Source organism: Pseudorca crassidens, chromosome 18, assembly GCF_039906515.1.
Source record: "Pseudorca crassidens isolate mPseCra1 chromosome 18, mPseCra1.hap1, whole genome shotgun sequence".
In the NCBI taxonomy this organism is placed as follows: domain Eukaryota; kingdom Metazoa; phylum Chordata; class Mammalia; order Artiodactyla; family Delphinidae; genus Pseudorca; species Pseudorca crassidens.
The window spans coordinates 64,367,025-64,390,041 of NC_090313.1; the positions used below are offsets into that span (position 1 = coordinate 64,367,025).

General features: G+C 37.7%; 1 protein-coding gene across 4 annotated transcripts in view; it reads left to right on the forward strand.

The window, feature by feature from the left end:
• Positions 1-23,017, forward strand: part of WDFY2 (WD repeat and FYVE domain containing 2) — a 175,746-nt gene that overhangs the window by 103,083 nt on the left and 49,646 nt on the right. For all 4 annotated transcript variants that reach the window (XM_067713040.1, XM_067713039.1, XM_067713041.1 and 1 more), the window contains exon 4: positions 19,133-19,187. In XM_067713040.1, coding sequence (XP_067569141.1) covers positions 19,133-19,187 — 55 coding nt within the window. The remainder of the gene's footprint in view (positions 1-19,132; positions 19,188-23,017) is intronic.

A 23,017-nucleotide genomic window follows, 5' to 3' on the forward strand; every position in this document is an offset into this window, starting at 1 on the left:
GTGGGATCTTAGTTCCCCTACCAGGGATTAAACTGGCGTCCCCTGCATTGCAAGATGGATTCTTAACCACTGGACCACCAGGGAGGTCCCTGGGAAAACAGTGTTAAAAGAGAGGCACAGCCAGTGCAAAGAACCTGAGGCAGGAGTGTTTATAATATTAGTACAATTAAAATCTTGACATATTTCTCTTTTATAAAAACAAGAAGTGATTATTCCTTTATTTTAAAATATTTATTAACTTTCATACGTGGTATAATGGGAAAAATGTTGGACCTGTGGGAGATACTGTTTTAAGACAACAAAAATTCCATTACTTTCAACTTAAAATCTATAGGGAAGGATAAAATAATCTGATCAGCGATAGCTCTAATTTAATGCAGATTCTGATCAATATCGTAAAAAAGTTTATAGTGTCTCTTGAACTTCAGCAAAGGAAAGATCTATTCTGCCTGGGTGATCGTACAAATGCAGACTATTCAACCTTGCCCAGAAAGTTAGGTTTGAAAAGTGTTGGAGATTGGGGAAAGGGAACAGTTTCTTGGGAAAGGAGAGACTCCAGCAGAGGCTAGGTAGTAAGAGATGTTTAGTCCACTGTCAAGGACAAATGTCATTTAGTTGGAAGTGCCCTGGCAGGGGCATGGGTTCAAGAAGGATGGTAAGAATCTGATGACTAAATGTGTAGGAGAAATTGATGGAGAGAAAGGGTAATTGGTGAAGATTACTCCCAGGCCAGACTCGTTTTGGTCCAGTTTACATCATTGCTCCTGTCTACAGCCAGCCCGGGTCCTGACTGGTCAGTGCCCATGACGTACTGCTTGGTCCTGCTTCAAGGTGTCAGACTTGGGAAACAGGGATAATGAAGGAGGTATTAGTGGTACTTGGTGCTTATCTTTCTTTCATGTCTGCTGTATATTGTATTGTCATCCAGATTCTCTGAAGAGTGGAGTGATTTCAGAATTTGCCCTGTAATATTTTCCTTTGCTCATAGAAATTCAGTGAGACAGTCACCTGGTTTCAGTCCCCTTTTGAAGAGCCTCTTTGAGGTTTGTGTGAGTTAAAAGATCAGTAGATAAAAAATTCAAGAGATAGACCCAAGTTTCAAACGTGGGTTGTGCAATCAAGTACACCTGTGACCTTGAATAAGTCCCTTAGTATCTCTGGACTTCAGTTTAATCTGAAGAATGAGTCATTGTGCTAGGACCCCTTACAAACTCTAAAATTTCAAGAAATCCAAAACTTAACAACCAAAGATCCAAACTTCTTTCACCAGCTGCTTTCATAAGTAGGAACAGTAGTTTCCAGCCTTGGCTATTGCACTAAACTTCATGACATCACCTATAAGCAGTTTTCAATTTCAGCAGGCAACTTTTATGTTCAGAACAGTTTTGTCAAAAGTTTTGAGCCTTTTTTTGTTTAAAAAGTAAGTATGAACAACTAGCCTTTATGTAAACTGATCTCCCATGTAATTTGCTGTTAATATTATGGCAGAATTTTTATTGTGTGTGGATGTTTTTACGGTATTCAGTCTCTTTCACTATCTGTGCAATGTAATGGGGACGCAGAATACTTCAGCGACTTTGTGGGATACATCAGTGTTCTGGCTTCATATTCTGGCCTTGAGCAGGATATTCCTTATTCACTGAATGACTTCCAAGAGCATTTGTCTTTAAGATTCTGAAATTTGCCAGAGGCAGCCATGGAAGTGCTCACATCTAAACTTGTGTATCTTTTGCCTCTTACCCTCTCTCTCCCTTCGATCCTCTTGGGAGAGATATTATTGAAAAACCAACTGCATCTGGTTACCTGCATTCGGTGCTGGAGGACTAGGGGTAGGAAAGCACAAAAACATGTTGCTGTTGATGTTAAGAAAGGTGAGGACAGGTAAACAATTAAGCACCCAGGCAAGCCTAGAGAGAGAGTAGGTAGACCTGTGTTTATGTGAGGAAAAACCTTGAAATTGTGTTTTGTGTCTAAACCTGTATCTGAAGGAGAATTTATCAAAAGAATTTGTAAACCTGAATTTGTTTCTTTGTAGGTGATATTTTGAATCTAGAGAGGCCAACAGCTGCTGTTGCTACACAAACCCCAATTATCTTTTCTCTTGCTTCAGATGCTTCCAAGTAATGTAACATGTTAGTCTTCTTAGAAATATGACTAAGGGTTTCTTACAAAGTTTAGACCTGAGGCTGGGGGTTTGCAGCTAAAGCATTCCTTCTCCCCACTTCTTAAAATGCATGCAGTTAGAAAAGATTAGGGCCATTAGGCATTTCATGGAAGGGGGAAAAGGCTCCTACCCTCCCAGTTCCTGGGTGGAGACAATGTTCCATCGTTTGGTGGCCAGCGAAGCCTCTTTTCATAATTTAAAAACAAACAAGAATAACTCAACTCTCCAGGCAAATTGGCAGAATCTGAGTGAAGGTTAATCAAAACCAAAAGTCAGGTCAGTCACTTACCCAGTTGTTCTCAAACTGTGATCCGTGAAGTCAAAGCTGTTTTCATAATAATACTAAGATGCTATTTGCCTTTCTTTTTTTCCATTTTCTCCAGAAGCAGAGACGAAGAGCCAACTATCTTCTATTAATGAGATTTGCAAAAATGGAAAACAATGCCACTCTTTCCACTTAATTTTTTGTTCTGCACAATATAGATATTTTCATAAAGTATGTTATTTATATTACCATGTAATAAATTTAGTATTGTTATTTTAATGAATTAATAGTCTACAATTTTCTCTGTTTTAACTTCAAATATGATGAATATCAATAGATCCAACCCAGCGGTTCTCAATAATTTTTAAGAGTAAAGGAAACTAGAGACCCGAAAGTTTGAGAACTGCTGATTAAACAAAAAGACAACTAAGAGGTGCAAATTGCAGGCCACTGATTGGTAAAGTGTGGAGACAGCCATAAGTAAGAACATGAGAATATTCGAGGTTCTTTCTTAGCATCATCCTTCTGGGATTTGAATTTTTTAGTTCTTGTGCAGAAAGGAGAAATAAAGCACATATCAAAAGCAAATCCAAAGAGAGAGCAAGACATATTGGTAGAAAAAGGCCAAATGAGAACCCCATGGATGAGATGCAGACTCCTTCGCTCCTCCTTCCGTGGAGTAGTGACCTCCTACAGTGGATGCTTAGCCCAGAGGCTGGCTAGGGGCTTCATATGGGCTGGCTAGGGTCCTAGTGAGAAAAGATAATTAGGCTGGTCAGATTCCTGACTTGAATTTGAACCTGGAGGTACTAAGAGAGCAAGCCAGTGGGTGAAGGTAAAGTTGAAAGGTCACGTAGAGAGGGGCCAGAGGGGCAGTGATGGCCACATGCAAGCTCCAGTTATGAGGGAACAGAAGCTGAGTTGTTGGATGGGACTGGTTGGTTGAGAAAAGAGAGCAGAAAAAAACAGAGATAACAGGAGAGAGGCCCTGAGCCTGCAAGAGAGAGACAGAAGTGGCAGCGTGGTTTCAGTGGCCACCGCTTCCCATCTCTTTACAGTAAATCCTCTCTTCTTTACTGGCTTGAGTTCCCAGCAACCAAAAGAGCCTGAGTGAAACATACAGAGTAACACAAGTGTGCAGATTATAAGGACTAGCACAGTTTGTATGATTAAGACTTGAATTTGATTCTGAACCACCTGGTAGCCAAGGCAACAAGGAGACACTGTTAATCATGAAACTGGATAATAAAAAAGAAGGCAGTTATAAGGGTAGTTAAGAATTTTCTAATACTGAATTTATAGTCAATCACCTTCTTATGTATGGTGGTTCCTTAAAAGATTAAAAATAGAATTACCATATGATCCAGCAGTCCCGCTTATGAATATATATACCCAAAATAATTCAGAGCAGGATCTGGAAGAGAGATTTATACACCCATGTTCATGGCAGCATTATTCACAATAGCCAAGAGGTGAAAGCAACCCTAATGTCTCTCACTTTTTTTTTTTTTTAAATTGGGGTATAGTTGCTTTACAGTGTTGTGTAATGTCTCTTGACAGATGAATAGATTTTTTTTTAATGTGGTAAATACATATAATAGAATATTATTCAGTCTTAAAAAGGAAGGAAATTCTGACACATGCTACAACATTGATGAAATAAGCTTTCTGAAAGGGCATTTTGCTTTATGAAATCAGCCAGTTACAAAAAGACAAATATTGGGGCTTCCCTGGTGGCGCAGTGGTTGGGAGTCCGCCTGCCGATGCAGGGGACACGGGTTCATGCCCTGGTCCGGGAGGATCCCGCGTGCCGCAGAGCGGCTGGGCCCGTGAGCCATGGCCGCTGAGCCTGTGCGTCCGGAGCCTGTGCTCTGCAACGGGAGAGGCCACAACAGTAAGAGGCCCGCGTACCACAAAAAAAAAAGGGACAAATATTGTATGATGGTCCTCATGTGGAGTATCTAAAGTAGTCAAAATCATAAAAAAAAAAAAAAATAGAAAGATGGTTACCAAGGGCTGGGGGAGGGCTGGAAATTAGTGTTTAATGGGTATAGAGTTTCAGTTTCATAAAAAGTTCCTAGAGATACATTGTGCAATAGTGTGAATATACTTTACCCCACTGTACACTTAAAAATGCTTAAGATGGTAAATTCAATATTACGTATTTTTACCACAATAAAAAATGTTAATCACCCTCATGTAAATTAATAATTGAGGTACTAAGTAATATATTTGACAATGTCCTGAACATTTTTAAAGCAGAAGCAGAAATGGATTTTACATGGAAATGTAAAATGATAATTTTACCAATATGGAGCTTCCCAACAAGATTCTGGCTTTAGATCAATTTCTACTTTATGAAGGCAGATGCAGGAAGAAGACACCTCTGTTCCCAACCAGAAATGTAGTACCTATGCGTTCAAGAAACTTTTTATATATTTCCGCTCCTCAGTAATGGCTTTGCCTAGGCACACATAGAGGAGTACCTCAGAGCTGTGTACTTTGTGACACTTTTGCTGGGTAGTTAAGCTGATGACATTCCTCCCTTCATTTTTCATCACGTTTGGGCTGAGTTAAGAGTTCCTGTTTATTTTTCGTATGACCTTGCTGGTTGGTTTGACTTTTTTTTTCCCCCTGTGGAAGAGGAAAACCTATACAGAGACTCTGATTCAGTTTTCCTTATAATAATTAGATTTATCAAGCATTAAATCAATTTATATGTTCTGATATGCAACAAACACAACAAAGACTCAGTAGCAAATTATCTGATTTTAGACATTTCTACTCCCTCAAGTAGTGCTATATTTTAAGAAATAAGAGCTCATTGGCAAACTTTCAACTAAAGCAAGAAACTTTATATTTATATATATTTTTAATGTGGAAGATACCATGGTTCTATTATTAGAATTCTTCAGGATCTATTTCACTGAAGCTTGATAAGTGAGCAGGTGGGCCGTGCTTAGAGCTGTGTAGCATTCCCTTACTGTAAACTCAGACAGAGAGTCGGGATAACCATGGGAACAGCAGAGGAGGCAAGCTCCTTGCTTGCTAATTTAATTAATATCGATTGTTCAAAAGTTCTTATATTTTGCAGTGGTTGAACATCACTTTGTAGGAAAAGAAAGAGAGAGAGGGAAGGAGGAAGAAAGAAAGAAAACTGGTCAGGAAATATACTTGGTCTAGGGTGAGGACTGCTGCCTTGACATTCACACAAAATTAGGGTGTCTTTGAAGCGGTGCGGATGCTTTAATTTCTTCCAGCACCTGGGCCATACTGTGCTCCTGTCATGCCTGCCTGGTCCCTGGATGGAACCAGAAGCTGTAGCATGGCATTCTGGATCCTAGTCTGCTGTTCCATTACTTCCTGCATTTCCCAGAAGAATCCAGGACATCCCTGGAACTTGTGATGTGTAGGAGTCTAAGGATGACCAGAAAAAAAGCCCAAACATACCTTTCATTTGAGTGAAAACATAAAGTACTGCCTGTTAACCTCTTAGACTGACAAAAAGCTAAGGAACAACTTGACTCAGGTGAAGGTGACCTCTGTTACCAAACAAGAGCCCTGGTATCTACTTGACAGATGAATTTTTATAAACCCATAGGAAATAATCATCGTTCTTGTGAAACATGCCTTGAGAGGGTCGAGAACGGCATTGTGTGTACACAAGCACAGGCCTTGTTGACATTCTTTAATGACAGGGCATATTGGCAACTTTTCCTTTCGGTACGATGTTGCCCAAATAAAGGAATACTACCATCTGATTGACTCATTCTGCAGGACCTGGTTTTCATAGGAATTCAAAGAGACGAGGAGTAGTAGAAAAGTGTTGAAAAATGTATGAAGAAGCTTAATAGCATTACTCCATTTTTATTTTCTGCTGCACCCCCAGTCCAAAGCTCTATCAATAACAGCCCTTAACATTGGGACATAACCAGTCTTGCCAGTTTTTTTCTCTTTTCTTATCTTTCCTTAATTTGATCTGAAACATGCCTTCTTCCTTTCCTTCTAAATCCTGGGAATGGAATGGTGCTTCATTCTGCCTTGGCAGTCACCGTTGTTTTAAATGTCCCATGTAACCTTGTACCCTCTCCTGTATTGATCATGTCACTGTAGCTGCCACAAATCAAGATTTTTAGTGGGTCAGTAGTGTCTCCCAGGAACTGTGATATCACTATTTTTCAATTTTAGTCCAAAAACAGCAATCATATAAATCTTTTTCTTTTTTACTCAGTTTACCGAGGAATGAAAAAACAATCCCACTCACAGAAATTAACAAAAATCTAAATATGATCTCAAAAAGAAACATGTGAAACTTTGCTGAAGAAAATTATAAAGTGAAGAAGACTTTTAAATGTCAGTTCTTCCTGAATTTAGAGATTTAGTGCAATTCCAGTCAAAATTCTTAATGTGATCTTTCTTTTTGTCACAAAAAAGGTTATTATAATGATCATCTAGCTGCATTTTTTTAAGAAGAGAAATTAGGACACACATAGCTTCTGTGTTAACACATATATTTTTTTAACACATATTTTGTACCCGCAGTAACTAAGTCATTTTTATTTTGACATAAGAATAGAATAGCAGATCGATAGAGCAGAGTTAGATAACTACCGAAGAGACCCATTATATGTAAGAACATAAAATATGGTAAAGAAGACATTAGAAATTAGTTGTGGATGGGAAAAGTTTTTAAATAAATAGTGCTGAAGCAGTTGGTTTTCTCTTAAGAAAAAGATCAATTTTCGATTTTAATCTTCACTTCATGTCCTATACCAAAATAAATTCCAGGAGCTTAAAGCACCTTTAAATGTACAAAGTAAAGCTTTAAAAAAGAAAAACAAAAAGCTAGAAGTAAACAGACTGGGCGTTTATAAACAGTCTCTATCAGGAAGAACATGTAAGCTTAAAACAGTGGAAATCACAAAGGAAAGTATCATATTTGATTACATAAAATTCAAAATTTCTCACTCTGAAAAAGCTGCTTGAATACAATTTAAATGAAAACAACAAATAGTTGCTTAAAATATGATAGAGAAAGGATACTATGCTCAATCTGTGATAAGCATATACAAATAGATAAAAACACTAAAATCCTGTAGATAGCAGAAAAAGTCACAAAAGAGGAAATATTAAGGGCTAGTAAACATTTTAAAGTGTTAAAGTTTTTTAATTCTATTTTTAGCTAAGGAATAGCAAGTTTAGAATTACAAATTGGCTAGAATTGAATAAAACAGGCTCTCGTACACTGATAGAGGGGACATAAATTGACACAAACTATTTAGAAAAAGTATTGGTGATATGCAATGAGAGCTTTAGAACTATTTGTACCTTTATATCAATAATTCCATTTCTAGAAAACCATCCAAAGAAAACCATCATAAAAACAGACAAAGATTATTTATAAAGATAATCTCAATTTTTTATAGTAATAAGAACTGGTGTTTTAGAAACGTTATGGTCAGGGACTAATTAGTTAAAATCTTATATAGCCTTCCAGTGGAATACTATGTAGCCATTAAACTTATGTTTTCAAAGAATATTTAATAACATGGGAAATGCTTCAGTAGTACTGCTATTCCAGTTGTGTTCTTATGTATACCAGAGTAAAGATTGAAGAGCAAAATAATCAAAATATTAACAGTATTTATCACTATTTGGTAGAGATATAGACAATTTAAATTCCCTTCTTGATACTGTTCCATAGTTTTTGTTTATAGTAAGCATATTACTTTTATAATCAGAAATTAAATATTAAAAATAAAGCACAATTCTCTAGTGCAGTTATTTCTGAATTTGAAATTCAAATAGATAAAAAATAAGGAAAAATATACACTATTTGAAAATTATCATCAAGTTTCATTGGACGGATATACAAATAGGTCTAGACCTTTGGATAAAATACATTTTTTTCTCATCTGCAAAAGACTTATAAAATTGTTAATCTTGACCACAAAGAAAAATCTTAACTAAATTAACTAACTGAACTTTTACTTAACTAAAAATATTATATGTTTACTGAATATAAGCTAATAAAACTAGAAATTAACAAAAAATAGGCATAAATGTAACCACTTATAATTAAGAGTTTTTTTCTAAGTAACTCCTAATTTAAAGAGGAAATGAATATATAAGTGATATATTTCTGTAATTCATAAAACAATATAGAAATTGTTTTAAAAGCAAGCAACTTTGTATCAAAACTTATGGAATACAATCAAATCTATATTTAGACAGTTTTACCTTAAAATATTACTACTTTAAAATAAAGATGTATACATGTGAACCAGGCATTCAGTTTAATTTATGAACAAGTGATAAAAATAAACCGAAAGAAGGTTGGAAGAGAGAATTATAAAAATAAATACTGAAATTAGAGATAGGGAAGACAAAAAGACAGCAAATAAAACCAAAAGCTGGGTTTTAGGAAGTACTGATAAAATAGATAAATTCCTAGCATGTGTCATTAAGGAAAACTATAAAAATAAAAAGCAGATGCTATTAAGCATAAGAAAACAGATACAACCACATTATATTTGTAACCACCTAATTCTGCTATAACACAACATATGTTTTTTAAAATCACTGCACTGTGCAGAATCACACAGTTAAAACCATAGGACATATGGGGAAAATAAGGACGCAATACTCAAAAACTTTGTCCAAACAACAAAAACCAACCAACTTTGCTGGTGATACGTAAAAAATAAAGATAGGACACTCGTTAAAATACTAGCACAGTTTTTACACGTGTATTAAATGGTTGGGGAATCCATAAACATTACGATATATACAGAACTTTACCTGGAAAAAACCCTGAAATTTGCTTGTGGAAGTGGACCTCAGAAAGGTTGCAGCTCCTGGGACTCCCCTGGCGGTCCAGTGGTTAAGATTCCGCGCTTCCATTGCAGGGGGCCTGGGTTCCATCCCTGGTTGGGAAACTAAGATCCCGCATGCTGTGCGGTGTGGCCAGGGATCGAACCCGGGCCCCCTGCATTGGGAGCATGGAGTCTTAGCCACTGGACCACCAGGGAAGTCCTGAAAATGTATGATTTTATAACAAAAATAAATTAATAAATTTGACTCAAGGAGAGGTAGAAAGCTTCCATAGACCAATAACTGAAATTAGAAAAATTGTTTAAAAGTTGCTATTTTAAAAAGGACCAGGCATTCATGATTTTATAGCTGAATTCTCTCTAATTCTTCAATCAGAATTGTTCATTATATTCCAGAAGATTTTTTTTTTAAGGTAAGATGCTTAATTCATTTTCCAAAGGTAGCATTTATTTATTTAATGTAACTCGCAAAGAGTGCTTACTGTGTGCCAGGCACTGTTTTAAATGCTTCATAAGGATTAACTAATCCTCACTGCAGTCTTATGAAGCTATTACAGAGAAGAAAACCAAATCACGGAAATCTTGAGTAACTTGTCCAAGGTCATGTAACTAGTACGTGTTTTAGCTGGGATTTAAATTTATTTATTTTTATTTTTGGCTGTGTTGGGTCTTTTTTGCGGTGCACAGGCTTTATCTGGTTGCGGCGAGCGGGGGCTACTCTTCGTTGCGGTGCGCGGGCATCTCATTGCAGTGGCTTCTCTTGTTGTGGAGCACAGGCTCTAGGCGCGCGGGCTTCAGTAGTTGTGGCACGTGGGCTCAGTAGTTGTGGCACGTGGGCTCAGTAGTTATGGCTCACGGGCTCTAGAGCGCAGGCTCAGTAGCTGTGGCGCGTGGGCTTAGTTGCTTCACAGCATGTGGGATCTTCCCGGACAGGGCTGAAACCCGTGTCCCCTACATTGGCAGGCGGATTCTTAACCACTGAGCCACCAGGGAAGCCCTTAGCTGGGATTTAAACCAGACAGTTTGGCTCCAGTGCCCGAGCTCTGAACTCTTACCTACTACTATGCTTTGTTATCTTTAAACCAAAACTCAAAGAAGATATCCTCAGTGGCTTTCTGAGTTGTATGAAGTACAGCTCTGGCAAGGCCTAAACTCTGACTTCCCCTAGTGGCTGCTAACAAGGATAGGCAGAAGGAGGGGGGAAATAAGTTCTGTGGAGTTGTGATCAAATTTCAAAACAAGGGAGGAGAGAGCTGGCAGATAAATTCCCTCTTCATCCCCCTCTCCAATGGATTCTTCCAAATTCTGGTGTTTATCCTGTCCAGAGACCTATTATATGCTGGAGAACTAGCTGGGTTCCTCATGAAACACGGCTGAGCTTAGTGATACACCATTCATCTTTTTTTGCTTCACTTTGCTTCCCCCTCACTCAGACCACTGATATCACATCTCCAAACAAAGAAATAGCACTTAAGTTTCACCTCTAACTCTACTTTTTAGGAAACCAGGCTGCAGTAGAATTTGAAGACAAAATTCATAAAACAAGAAATGAATATGGCAAATAAACATATAAAAAGTGCTCTGACTCATAAGCAGTTAGGGTAATATGTACTAAACCATAGTGAGTTATAACTGTTTTGTACATTAATTTGACAAAAAATTGAAAAGATGAGTAATATCTAATACTGATGAGATATGGGGAAATATGCTGTTGTATGAGGGCCGGATGGTGGGGAAATGAAATACTGCATACATCTAGAAAGTGGTCTGGCAGAGTTTATTAAAATATTAAGTGTACACAATCTTTGAGGCCAGCAATCTTTTCAACATGTACATTAGTTCATATGTTTATGCATTCAAAGACATTTCTTGCCATATTTTTGCAATAGTAAAAAATAGGAGACAAGCAGAATAAAGTCAATTTAATGGGGGATACTTGAATAAAATATGGCATATCCATATTTTGGAGTGTGTTTTGTCCTGGAAAGATAGTTCTGATATATTATAAATGAAAAGAGCAAGTTGTAGAATAATATCTATAGTGTGATCCTATTTTGTACAGCAAAACAAACCAAAAAAACTATATATGTTTGCATAAGGGTTTTCTTTAGAAAAAAAAAAAAGATGTGGAAGGATACCACAGACCTTTAACAAACACTGATTCCTTCAAAGGATTGAGACAGAGGGTGGAGATAATTACTAACCTCTTCCTTATATATACTGTATTGTTTGATCTATTACTGTGAGCATTAAAAACAGGTGTGGTGAGAACCCAGCAGCTTTCCCTAAAATCAGGTTCCAGGCAAGGCTAATGATTCCTTTTCAACATTGTACTAGAAGTTCTAGCTAATGCATAAGACAAAAAAATGGAAATAAAAGGTATACTGATTGGGAAGGAAGAAATAAGACTATCTTGTTTGCAGAGATCATGATCATTTATGTAGAAAATCTAAAAGAATTGATTAAAAAAAACTCGTGGAACTTATAAGCAGTTATATTGAGGTTTCAGGATTCAAGGTTAATATACAAAAATCAGTCATTTCTTGTATATCGGCAATGAACAAGTAGAAATTGAAATTAAAAACACAACACCATTTACATTAGCACCCCAAAAGATGAATTAGTTTATTGTAAATCTAACAAAATATGTACAAGATCTATATGAGGAAAACTATGAAACTCTGGTGAACGAAATCAAAGAACTAAACAAATAGATATTCCATGTTCATAGATAGGAACACTCAATACTGTCAGGATTTCAGTTCTTCCCAATTTGATCTATAGATTCATTGCAATCCCACCATACAACCCACCAATCCTTGGTATTTACCCAAAGGAGTTGAAAAATTATGTTCACACAAAAACGCTCACACAGATGTTTATAGCAGCTTTATCTACAATTGTCAAAACTTGGAAGCAACCAAGATGTCCTTTAGTAGATGAATGGATTAGTAAACTGTGGTACATCCTGTCAATGGAATATTATTCAGTGCTAAAAAGAAATGAGCAATCAAGCCATGCAAAGGCATGGAGGAAACTTAAATGCATATTAGTAAATAAACGAAGACCATATGAAAAGGCTGCCTAGTGTATGATTCCAACTCTATGGCAATCTGGAAAAGGCAAAACTTTGGAGATGGTGAATAGATCAGTAGTGCCAGGGCTTAAGCGGGAGAGAAAGATGAATAGGCAGAGCACAGAGGATCTTTAGGGCAGTGAAAATACTCTGTATTATACTCTAATTGTGGATATATGTCATTTTACATTTGTCAAAATCCACAGAATTTATAACACCAAGAGTGAAGCCTAGTGTAAACTGTGGGTTTCGGGTGATAATGATGTGTCAGTGTAGGTCATCAATTATAACAAATGTACCACTCTGCTGTGGGATGTTGATAAAGAGGGAGACTGCATGTGTGAGGACAGAGGCTTTATGAAAAATCTCTGTACTTTCCTCTCAATCTTGCTGTGAACCTAAAAATGCTCTTAAAAATAAAAATTAGGATGATAGATATGTAGACAGCTGAATATAAAGAAGGGAGGGTAGAGAGATGGATAAAATAATTTAAAATGTGTATATCTTTGATTGGTCAATCCCAACAAGATAATCTAAGCTTCAGCCAAACTTTTACATTATATTGTTTGTAAGTTTAGTAGATAAAATCTTTTATAAAGTCAATTTGGTAATATCTATCAAATTTAAATGGTCATATCCTCGGGTCCAGCAATTCTACTTCTAGAACTTTATTTTATTGAAATATTGCTAGAAATATAAAGAGATACAGTACATTTTATGTGATTATTTTTATATACAACTCATTTTTAATTAAGATGATTGACATATAACATTATATTAGTTTCAAGTATACAACATAATGATTCAATATTTGTATATATGGCAAAATGATCCCCTGTTTAACATTCATCACCACACACAGTTACACATTTTTTTTCTTGTGATGAGAACTTTTAAGATCTACTCTCTTAGCAACTTTCAAATATACAATGCAGTATTTTTAATTATAGTCGCCATATTGTACATATCTCAGGATTTATTTTGTAACTGGAAGTCTGTACCTTTTGATCACCTTCACCCCTTTTGATCATCCCACCCTGCCCTGCCCCTGGCAACCACCAGTCTGTCCTCTGTATCCATGAGTTCACTTTTCTTTGGGGTGTTTTGTTTTGTTTTGTTAACGATTCCACATGTAAGCAAGATCATATGGTATTTATCTTTCTCTGTCTGCCGTATTTCACTTAGCATAATGCCCTCAAGGTCCATCCATGTTGTCACCGATGGCAAGAAGTTTTTTTTATGGCTGAATAATATTCCATTGTAGTTATATATCACATTTTCTCTATCCATTTATCCATCCATGGACACTTAGGTTGCTTCCATGTCTTGGCTATTTGTAAATAATGCTGCAATGAACATGGGAGTATATATATGTTTTCAGGTCAGTATTTTTGTTTTCTTTGGTTAAATACCCTGAGGAATAGCTGGATCATATGGTAGTTCTATTTTTAACTTTTTGAGGACCCTCCATACTGTTTTCCATCGTGGCTGCACCCGTTTACACTCCTACCAACAATACAGAAGGGTTCCCTTTTCTCCACATGCTTGCCAACACTTGTTGTCTTTTATCTTTTTGATAATGGCCATTCTAACAGGTGTGAGGTGATATCTCATTATGGTTTTGAATTACATTTCCCACATGATTAGTGATGTTGAGCACTTTTTCATCTACCTGTTGGCCATCTGTATGTCTTCTTTGGAAAAATTTCTGTTCAGATCCTCTGCCCAGTTTTAAATCATATTATTTGTGGGTTTTTTATTGATTTGTTTGAGTTCTTTATATATTTTGGATATAACCTATTATCAGATATATGATTTGCAAATATCTTCTCTCATTCAGTAGGTCACTTTTTTGTTTTGTTGATGGTTTCCTTTGCTGTGCAGATTTTCAGTTTGATGTAGTTCCACTTGTTTCATTTTGTTCGTGTTGCCTTTGCTTTTGGTATCATATCCAAAAAATCATCACCAAGACCAATGTCAAGGAACTTACCACCTATGTTTTCTTCCAGGCGTCTTATGGTCAGGTCTCATGTTCAAGTCTTCAATCCATTTTAAGTTAATTTTTGTATATGGTATAAGATAGTAGTCCAGTTTCATTGTTTTGCATGTGACTGTACAGTTTTCCCAACAGTTTATTGAAGAGACTCTCCTTTCCCCATTGTATATTCTTGGTTTCTTTGTCATAAATTGATTGACCATGTGATATTTTTTTTCTAACATCTTTATTGCAGTATAATTGCTTTACATTGTTGTGTTAGTTTCTGCTGTATAACAAAGTGAATCAGCTATATGCATACGTATATCCCCATATCCCCTCCCTCTTGCATCTCCCTCCCACCCTCCTTATCCCATCCCTCTAGGTGGTCGCAAAGCACCGAGCTGATCTCCCTGTGCTATGCGGCTGCTTCCCACTAGCTATCAATTTTACATTTGGTAGGGTATATATGTCACTGCTGCTCTCTCACTTCCTCCCAGTTTACCCTTCCCCCTCCCCATGTCCTCAAGTCCATTCTCTACATCAGTGATTTATTCTTGTCCCCTAGGTTCATCAGAACCTTTTTTTTTTTTTTTAGATTCCATATATATGTGTTAGCATACAGTATTTGTTTTTCTCTTTCTGACTTACTTCACTCTGTATGACAGACTCTAGGTCCATCCACCTCACCACAAATAATTCAATTCCATTTCTTTTTATGGCTGAATAATATTCCATTGTATATATGTACCACATCTTCTTTATCCATTCATCCGTCAGTGGACACTTAGGTTGCTTCCATGTCCTGACTATTGTAAATAGTGCTGCAATGAGCATTGTGGTACATGACTCTTTTTGAATTATGGTTTTCTCAAGGTATATGCCCAGTAGTGGGATTGCTGGGTCATATGGCAGTTCTATTTTTAGTTTTTAAAGGAACCTCCATACTGTTCTCCATAGTGGCTGTATCAATTTACATTCCCACCGACAGTGCAAGAGGGTTCCCTTTTCTCCACACCCTCTCCAGCATTTATTGTTTGTAGATTTTTTGATGATGGCCATTCTTACCAGTGTAAGGTGATACCTCATTGTACTTTTGATTTGCATTTCTCTAATGATTAGTGATGTTGAGCATCTTTTCATGTGTTCGTTGGCAATCTGTGTATCTTCTTTGGAGAAGTGTCTATTTAGGTCTTCTGCCCATTTTTGGATTGGGTTGTTTGTTTGATATTGAGCTGCATGAGCTGCTTGTATATTTTGGAGATTAATCCTTTGTCAGTTGCTTCATTTGCAAATATTTTCTCCCATTCTGAGGGTTGTCTTCTCATCTTTTTTATGGTTTCCTTTGCTGTGCAAAAGCTTTTAAGTTCCATTAGGTCCCATTTGTTTATTTTTATTTCCATTTCTCTAGGAGGTGGGTCAAAAAGGATCTTGCTGTGATTTATGTAATAGAGTGTTCAGCCTATGTTTTCTTCTAAGAGTTTTATAGTGTCTGGCCTTACATTTAGCTCTTTAATCCATTTTGAGTTTATTTTTGTGTATGATGTTACATGTTACATTCTTTTACAAGTAGCTCTCCAGTTTTCCCAGCACCACTTATTGAAGAAGCTGTCTTTTCTCCATTGTATACTCTTGCCTCCTTTATCAAAGATAAGGTGACCATATGTGTGTGGGTTTATCTCTGAGCTTTCTATTCTGTTCTGTTGATCTATATTTCTGTTTTTGTGCCAGTACCATACTGTCTTGATTACTGTAGCTTTGTAGTATAGTCTGAAGTCAGGGAGCCTGATTCCTCCAGCTCCATTTTTCTTTCTCAAGATTGCTTTGGCTATTTGGGGTCTTTTGTGTTTCCATACAAATTGTACAAGTTTTTGTTCTAGTTGTGTGAAAAATGCCATTGGCAGTTTGATAGGGATTGCATTGAATCTGTAGATTGCTTTGGGTCTTACAGTCATTTTCACAATGTTGATTCTTCCAATCCAAGAACATGGTATATCTCTCCATCTGTTTGTATCATCTTTAATTTCTTTCATCAGTGTTGTATAGTTTTCTGCATACAGGTTTTTGTCTCCTTAGGTGGGTTTATACCTAGCAATTTTATTCTTTTTGTTGCAGTGGTAAATGGGAGTGTTTCTTTAATTTCTCTTTCAGACTTTTCATCATTAGTGTGTAGGAATGCAAGAGATTTCTGTGCATTAATTTTGTATCCTGCTACTCTACCAAATCCATTGATTAGCTCTAGTAGTTTTCTGGTAGCATCTTTAGGATTCTGTATGAATAGTATCATGTCATCTGCAAACAGTGACAACTTTACTTCTTCTTTTCCAATTTGGATTCCTTTTATTTCTTTTTCTTTTCTGATTGCTGTGGCTAAAACTTCCAAAACTGTGTTGAATAATAGCGGTGAGAGTAGGCAACTTTGTCTTGTTCCTGATCTTAGAGGAAATGGTTTCAGTTTTTCACCATTGAGAACGATGTTGGCTGTGGGTTCATGTGATATATTTTTAATAAGGAAAACTGGAAGCAGTGTAAACATTTGTTAATAGAAGGACATTAAAAACATCCTATGCCGGGCTTTCCTGGTGGCGCAGTGGTTGAGAGTCCGCCTGCTGATGCAGGGGACGTGGGTTCGTGCCCCGGTCCCGGAACATCCCACATGCCACGGAGCGCCTAGGCCCGTGAGCCATGGCCACTGAGCCTGTGCGTCCGGAGCCTGTGCTCTGCAACGGGAGAGGCCACCACAGTGAGAGGCCCGCGTACCAGAAAAAAACAAAAAACAAAAAACATCCTATGCAGTCATTAAAAAGATTGAAGTTGATGAGCATGTACTCATATGGAATGATGTGCATGATCTGTTACCAGAAAAAAGTATTGTTAAATGATATTAATATTTTGTTTTATTATTCCAATTATACTTTCCATAATAATTATCTCTGAGAAATGGTATCATAAGAGACTGTTTAGTATTTATCAGTCTTACAATTCCTAGAATAGCATATTGTTTCTTTGATCAAAAAAGTAATAATGAAAAAGAATGCTGGCAATTTCCCATGCTTTCTCCATGATTATGTATCTATTTTCATAGGAAAAACAAATGAACAAAAAATTAAGTTTACCTATGCAGTGAACTGGTAATTGTATTGTGTATGTGTATGTTAATCCTAAGCACAGATCTACAAGTTGTTTATTTTATACCCTGCCTGTTTCCAAAAGGAATGAATGTACCTTTTCCCCAAGCTAAAGAACCAGTTCAGTATATTCAAAATAGCATATGCACTAGATGAACTCAGTAGACACTTGCTCAAATAACAATCGTCTTTAAGAAATTTGTTTTGTGTTTTTGTTAGGAAATTTGGGGCACTCTAAAGTATGGGGCCCAGGGTTGAGCTACTCTTGCCGGGGATTAAGGGTGGTAGTGAACCGTTGCTCAGACACGTGCGTGGCTTCTTACCCACACTGTAAGCTCCTTATGGGAAAACAACTTGACTTCTTTAAAAATTAGTCTTCTCTCTTCAGTTGTGAGTCTAGCTCTTCAGAAACGAGAAATGAATATAGTGCTGCTCCTTGTAGGAATAATGATACGAAGTTTTAAAAGTGACAAGTTGAATAATGTTATTACTGAGACAATCATGGTGAAGAAAATCCATTTGTAGATAAGCTTCTTAAGGAGGGCTGGGATGGAAAAGCAGACACCCAGAGGAGCTTTGTTACCGTGTTCATTCTCTCGCGTCACCTTGTGCTTTATTTAACTTTGTGGCATCTGTCACAAAAACAGTATAATTATTTACTTCTGAAAAATCACACAAACTATATGAACTCAGTAAATACCCAGATTGCAAGTCACGAGTCTGTGTGTCTGTCCTCCCACCACCTTTCTTGAAGTCATCAAGGAGAAATTCTGGAAGCCTCCAAATGTTTTGAAAAGACTCGTTCTGTTTTTAAGTTCAGATAAAGCCATCAATTTATTACACTTCACAGCTCTCCTTATATTGGACAGCCTACTATTTAAGACTATATGGGCATTTTGCATTTGAAAGAAGGTAAGGGACTCAAAACCTGGCCTGGGGCTTATAAACACTTGGTTGGCTTCTACATATAGGTCATTGTATGTGCTTAGGTGAAGCATGCAAACATACTCACACACAAAATCACCTCCTGTGTGTCCTCACAAAGAGGGCACACAATGTGTTATATAGAAACTGATATTTTTGAGTACATTTGATATCCAAACTAACCTCGTCAGATTGGGAGATACCTTTTACATGTCCATTTTTTCACTATTTGTTGACTACCTACTGTACCAAAGCACTGTGCCAGGTGCCGTAGGGATAGAGGGATGAGTAAGATGCAGCCTTGAGAAGCTTGTTGTACCGGGAAATAAGCTACTGTTATTAGAAACAGAATCTTTAAAATAACTCATTTATTTCCCTAGTAGAGGGTTGCCATCCGTTTGCTCACTGGCCAGAGCCTTGCAAAATTTCAGTTGTGGCACCACAGAGAGAAAAGTAATTTGAATTGGATTTACCTTCAAAATTGACCAGGATCAAGACTTTGAACTTGATCCAGTTTTCTTCTCATGTATACTTGAAAAAAAAAAATCAACTTCAGAGTTATAAGGTAAAAACTATGATAATTGCATTGGATTGTAATTATGATTGTTACTTTTAAAGAGGTACAGAAAATGCTGAGTTGATTGGCAAAATATCACGTTAGGTATAATTCTGTGATGATGTTTGCTTCATACAATCCGGTTTTACCAAAACATATTTATCCACTTAAAGAATTTCTTCTTGCTTAATATTTTGCTTCTCTTTTGCAGGAGTTTCTTCTATCCGAAGATTATAACAAGATGACTCCTGTGAAAAACTATCAAGGTAGGAACGAGAGCAGTGTTTTCATTGTCTTTGTGAAATGTTTCTCAGTGGCTTCCACTGCCACAAGAGAGGACTTAACTTTACAGCAGTCAGCGGGAACAAAACAGCAACCCTTTGTGGCGAATATTATCCCCATTTTTGAATTAAGAAGCAGAGGCCCAGAGAGATTGGGCGTGTGGTCTTGTAGCTGGCAAAGTGTGAAGCCAGACCAGGTCTGTGTGACTCCAGAGCGTGCAGCCTTTGTCCTTTGTCTGCCCGCTCCGCCCCGCTGCCTGGAAACCCTGCGGCAGACTCGGAGAGCGGGGCCCAGGGTTGGCTTTCCGTGGAGCTCATTTCATTTTTGGGTAAATATTTTAAGAGGCTGAAAGTGTTCATATTGTCTAAGGGAAGGAATTCAGGTTGTATTGTGTCTTCAACATTGGCAGTGTACTGTAAGCCCTTTGTATAGTATAGATCAGGAGCAATTTTCACTGACGATTTTTTTCATCCAGGCCAATGTCAGGGGTCAGAACATTAGAGGTAGACGTCATTTCACTTAGACGTCATTTCTTCCAAATCTCGTGACCTCATTCATGATCATCCAGCCTCTCCTCTGATACCCTCCAAAGACATAGCAGCCCCTCCTGATTTTGGAAAATTCTAAGCATTGAGCTCTTTATTTCTAGATTTTGAGCCAAAATTCATTTCCCTATGGATCTATTCTTTAATTTTTTTTCACATATCACTTATCCAGTATTGATTGAGTACCTATTGTGTTCCAATAACTGAGAATTATAATAGTGAACAAGACATGCATAGTATCTATGCATCCCCCGTGAAAATAGATGCAAACACATCTACACAAAATTTCAGCAGATCAAATTCAGCAATATATAAAAAGGTAAGTACGTCACAACCAAGTGAGGTTTATTCCCAGAAGAAATGAAAGCAGGGACAGATATTTTTATACCCTTATGTACAGCAGCATTATTCACAATAGCCAAAAAGTGGAAACAACCTAATAAATGTTCATGTATGAATGAATGGATAAACAAAATGTAGTGTATCAATACAGTGAATTTTTATTTGGCCATAAAAAGGGAATGAAATACTGATACCTGCTACAATGTGGATGAATCTTGAAAACATGCTAAGTGAAAGAAACTAGACACAAAAAACCATACATTGTATGATTACAGTTATATGAAATGTCAAGAACAGGAGAATCCGTAGAGACAGAAAGTAAATTAGTGGTTACCCAGGGATGGGAAAGGGGGAGTAGAGGGTATGGGTTTCTTTTTGAGGTGATGGAACTGTTCTGGAAGTAGTACATTTTCTATGATGATTGCACAACATGGTGAATATACTAAAGATCAGTGAATTATACACTCTTAACATGGTTTAAATGGTGAATTTTATATTATGTGAACTTTATCTCAATTAACATTTTTTAAAAGGTCAGTGATACCAAAACCAGACAAAGACATTACAAGAAAGGAAAACTACAACCCAATATCTCTCATGAGCTTAGATGTAAAAATCTTCAAAAAAATACTAGCAAATCCAACAACGTATGAAAAGAATTATACACGATGACCAAGTGGGGTTTATTCCAGATATGCAAAGCTGGTTCAACTTTTGAAAATCAGTGTAACCCATCACATCAAAAGACTAAAGAAGAAAAATCATCATATTAATTGATGCAGAAGAAACATTTGATAAAATCTGACACCCATTCATGATAAAAACTCTCAGCAAATTACAAATAGAGGGGAACTTCCTCAACTTGAGAGAGAAACGTCTATAAAAAACGATAGCTGGTCTTCCCTGGTGGCGCAGTGGTTGAGAGTCCGCCTGCCGATGCAGGGGACGCGGGTTCGTGCCCCGGTCCAGGAGGATCCCACATGCCGTGGAGTGGCTGGGCCCGTGAGCCATGGCCACAGGGCCTGTGCTCCGCAACGGGAGAGGCGACAGCAGTGAGAGGCCCACGTACCACAAAACAAAAAAAACAAAAACAAACAAACAAAAAACTATAGCTAACATCATACAGTTGACCCTTGAATAATGCAGTGGTAAAGGGTACCAACCCTCCCCACAGTGGATAATCCATGTATAATTTATATCGGGCCTCTATATCCTCAGTTCCTCCGTATCGCGGTTCCTCTGTGTCACGGTTCCTCCACATCCGCGGATTCAACCAACCTTGGATCATGTAGTACTGTAGTATTTACTGTTGAAAAACATCTGCGTATAAGTGGACCCACGCGGTTCAAATGTGCATTGTTCAAGAGTCAACTGTACTTAATTGTGAGAAACTGGATGCTTCCTCCGTAAGATCAAGGTCCTGGCTCCTATTTAAGAAGTACAGCCAGGCTTCAAGCCCAGGTTCCTGAAGCTTAACAATACGTATGTATCTTCAAAGGGTTTCTTTTCGAATAAGAGAATTCTGTCACCTTAGAAAGATTATGTGCTTTGAGTTTTAGGGTTTGTTTTTTGTTTGTTTTTGTTTGTCTTTTCAGTAGTCATAGGCAGCCTGACAGAGAAAGAGAACCAACTTTGGCAGAGAGACTAGGGTTTTAATTCTAGCCTCATCACTCATTGATTGTGTAGCTTTGAGCAAGTCACATAACATTTTTGAGCCTCCGTCTCCTCCTCTGGCAGCTCAGAGGGCGGTAAACCCCCTTATCTTCTGGGCTACTGTCAACCCCTTGGACTTACAAAGTAACAGAAAGATCAAAGGCCCCTTCATGAGAAAAGGGAGCGAAGCGCTGGGGACCACTTTCTGCCTGCAATAGACGTGGGTACAGTTGAAAGTGAACCATTAGAGAGTTCGCTTTTATTCCACCATTGGTGGAACTTAAATTGGGCCTTTGATGACACAGACATGACAAGATCTTCAGAAGCTTCTCCAGGAAGCCCCATCTTTTAGTTTAAGACAACATTTTGATCTTGATGGTGGCCGATTCTCTGAAAGGCAGATACTGGGTAGAGATGTTAACAGTATTATTGTTTCTATACCCCTTCTCAATCCCTTTAGATTCTCCAAGCGCCAAATATCGGATTTTAAAACATCAGTCATCTGGTGAAATGTCTGTCCCGGAGGTATTCACTATGGTTCGGACTGTATTGTTTGTTAGCCAGTCCAGAAGCACCATCTTGGCAAGGCTGGGGTGTGTCTGTAAAAGGAGGAAAACACCCAGCTTTGCAGAGTCATTACAATGACTAAGTGAGACAATATCTTTAAGTACCTGGCACTTGTTAGACACTCAGAAATTGGCAGTGATGCTGCTATTGCTGATAGAGCTGCATTGATCCATCCACGTCCAGTCCTATTTTCATGATCCAAATGGGAAGCTGATGGCTTCTCTGTCACCTCGTCACACACAGGATGAGTCTCCTCTCACCCACCAGGCTGCCAGTTCCTGGGCACAGAGCCCAGTGGGTCCAAGTTCTGGGATATCAATCTTTGTTTATTCCAGTCAGCTCTGTTCAGTGGCCGTGGACCCCCTATACCTCTCCCCCTGGAATTGTGTAAGAGGAAGAAAGCGAATATTTTACTGATTTTATTTGGTAATTGAGAAGCCATGAGATTGGCCAAACTACTCAACTCGATCGTGCCTCGGTTTGCCCACGTGTAAAATAGGGAGCTGGAGTAGATGACATGAATAGTTCTTCTAACTCTGAAATTGTGTGATGCAGTACTTCCGTGATGGTGTTGTCCTTGTATATGAGCAGCCCTGGGAAGTTTGCTCTCATTATGTATGCTTTGACGTAAGGGATATCTCATTCTTTTCTATATGGCACTTGGGAATAATTCTGCCCTCCTCTCCAAGCTCCAAACGTTTAATTTC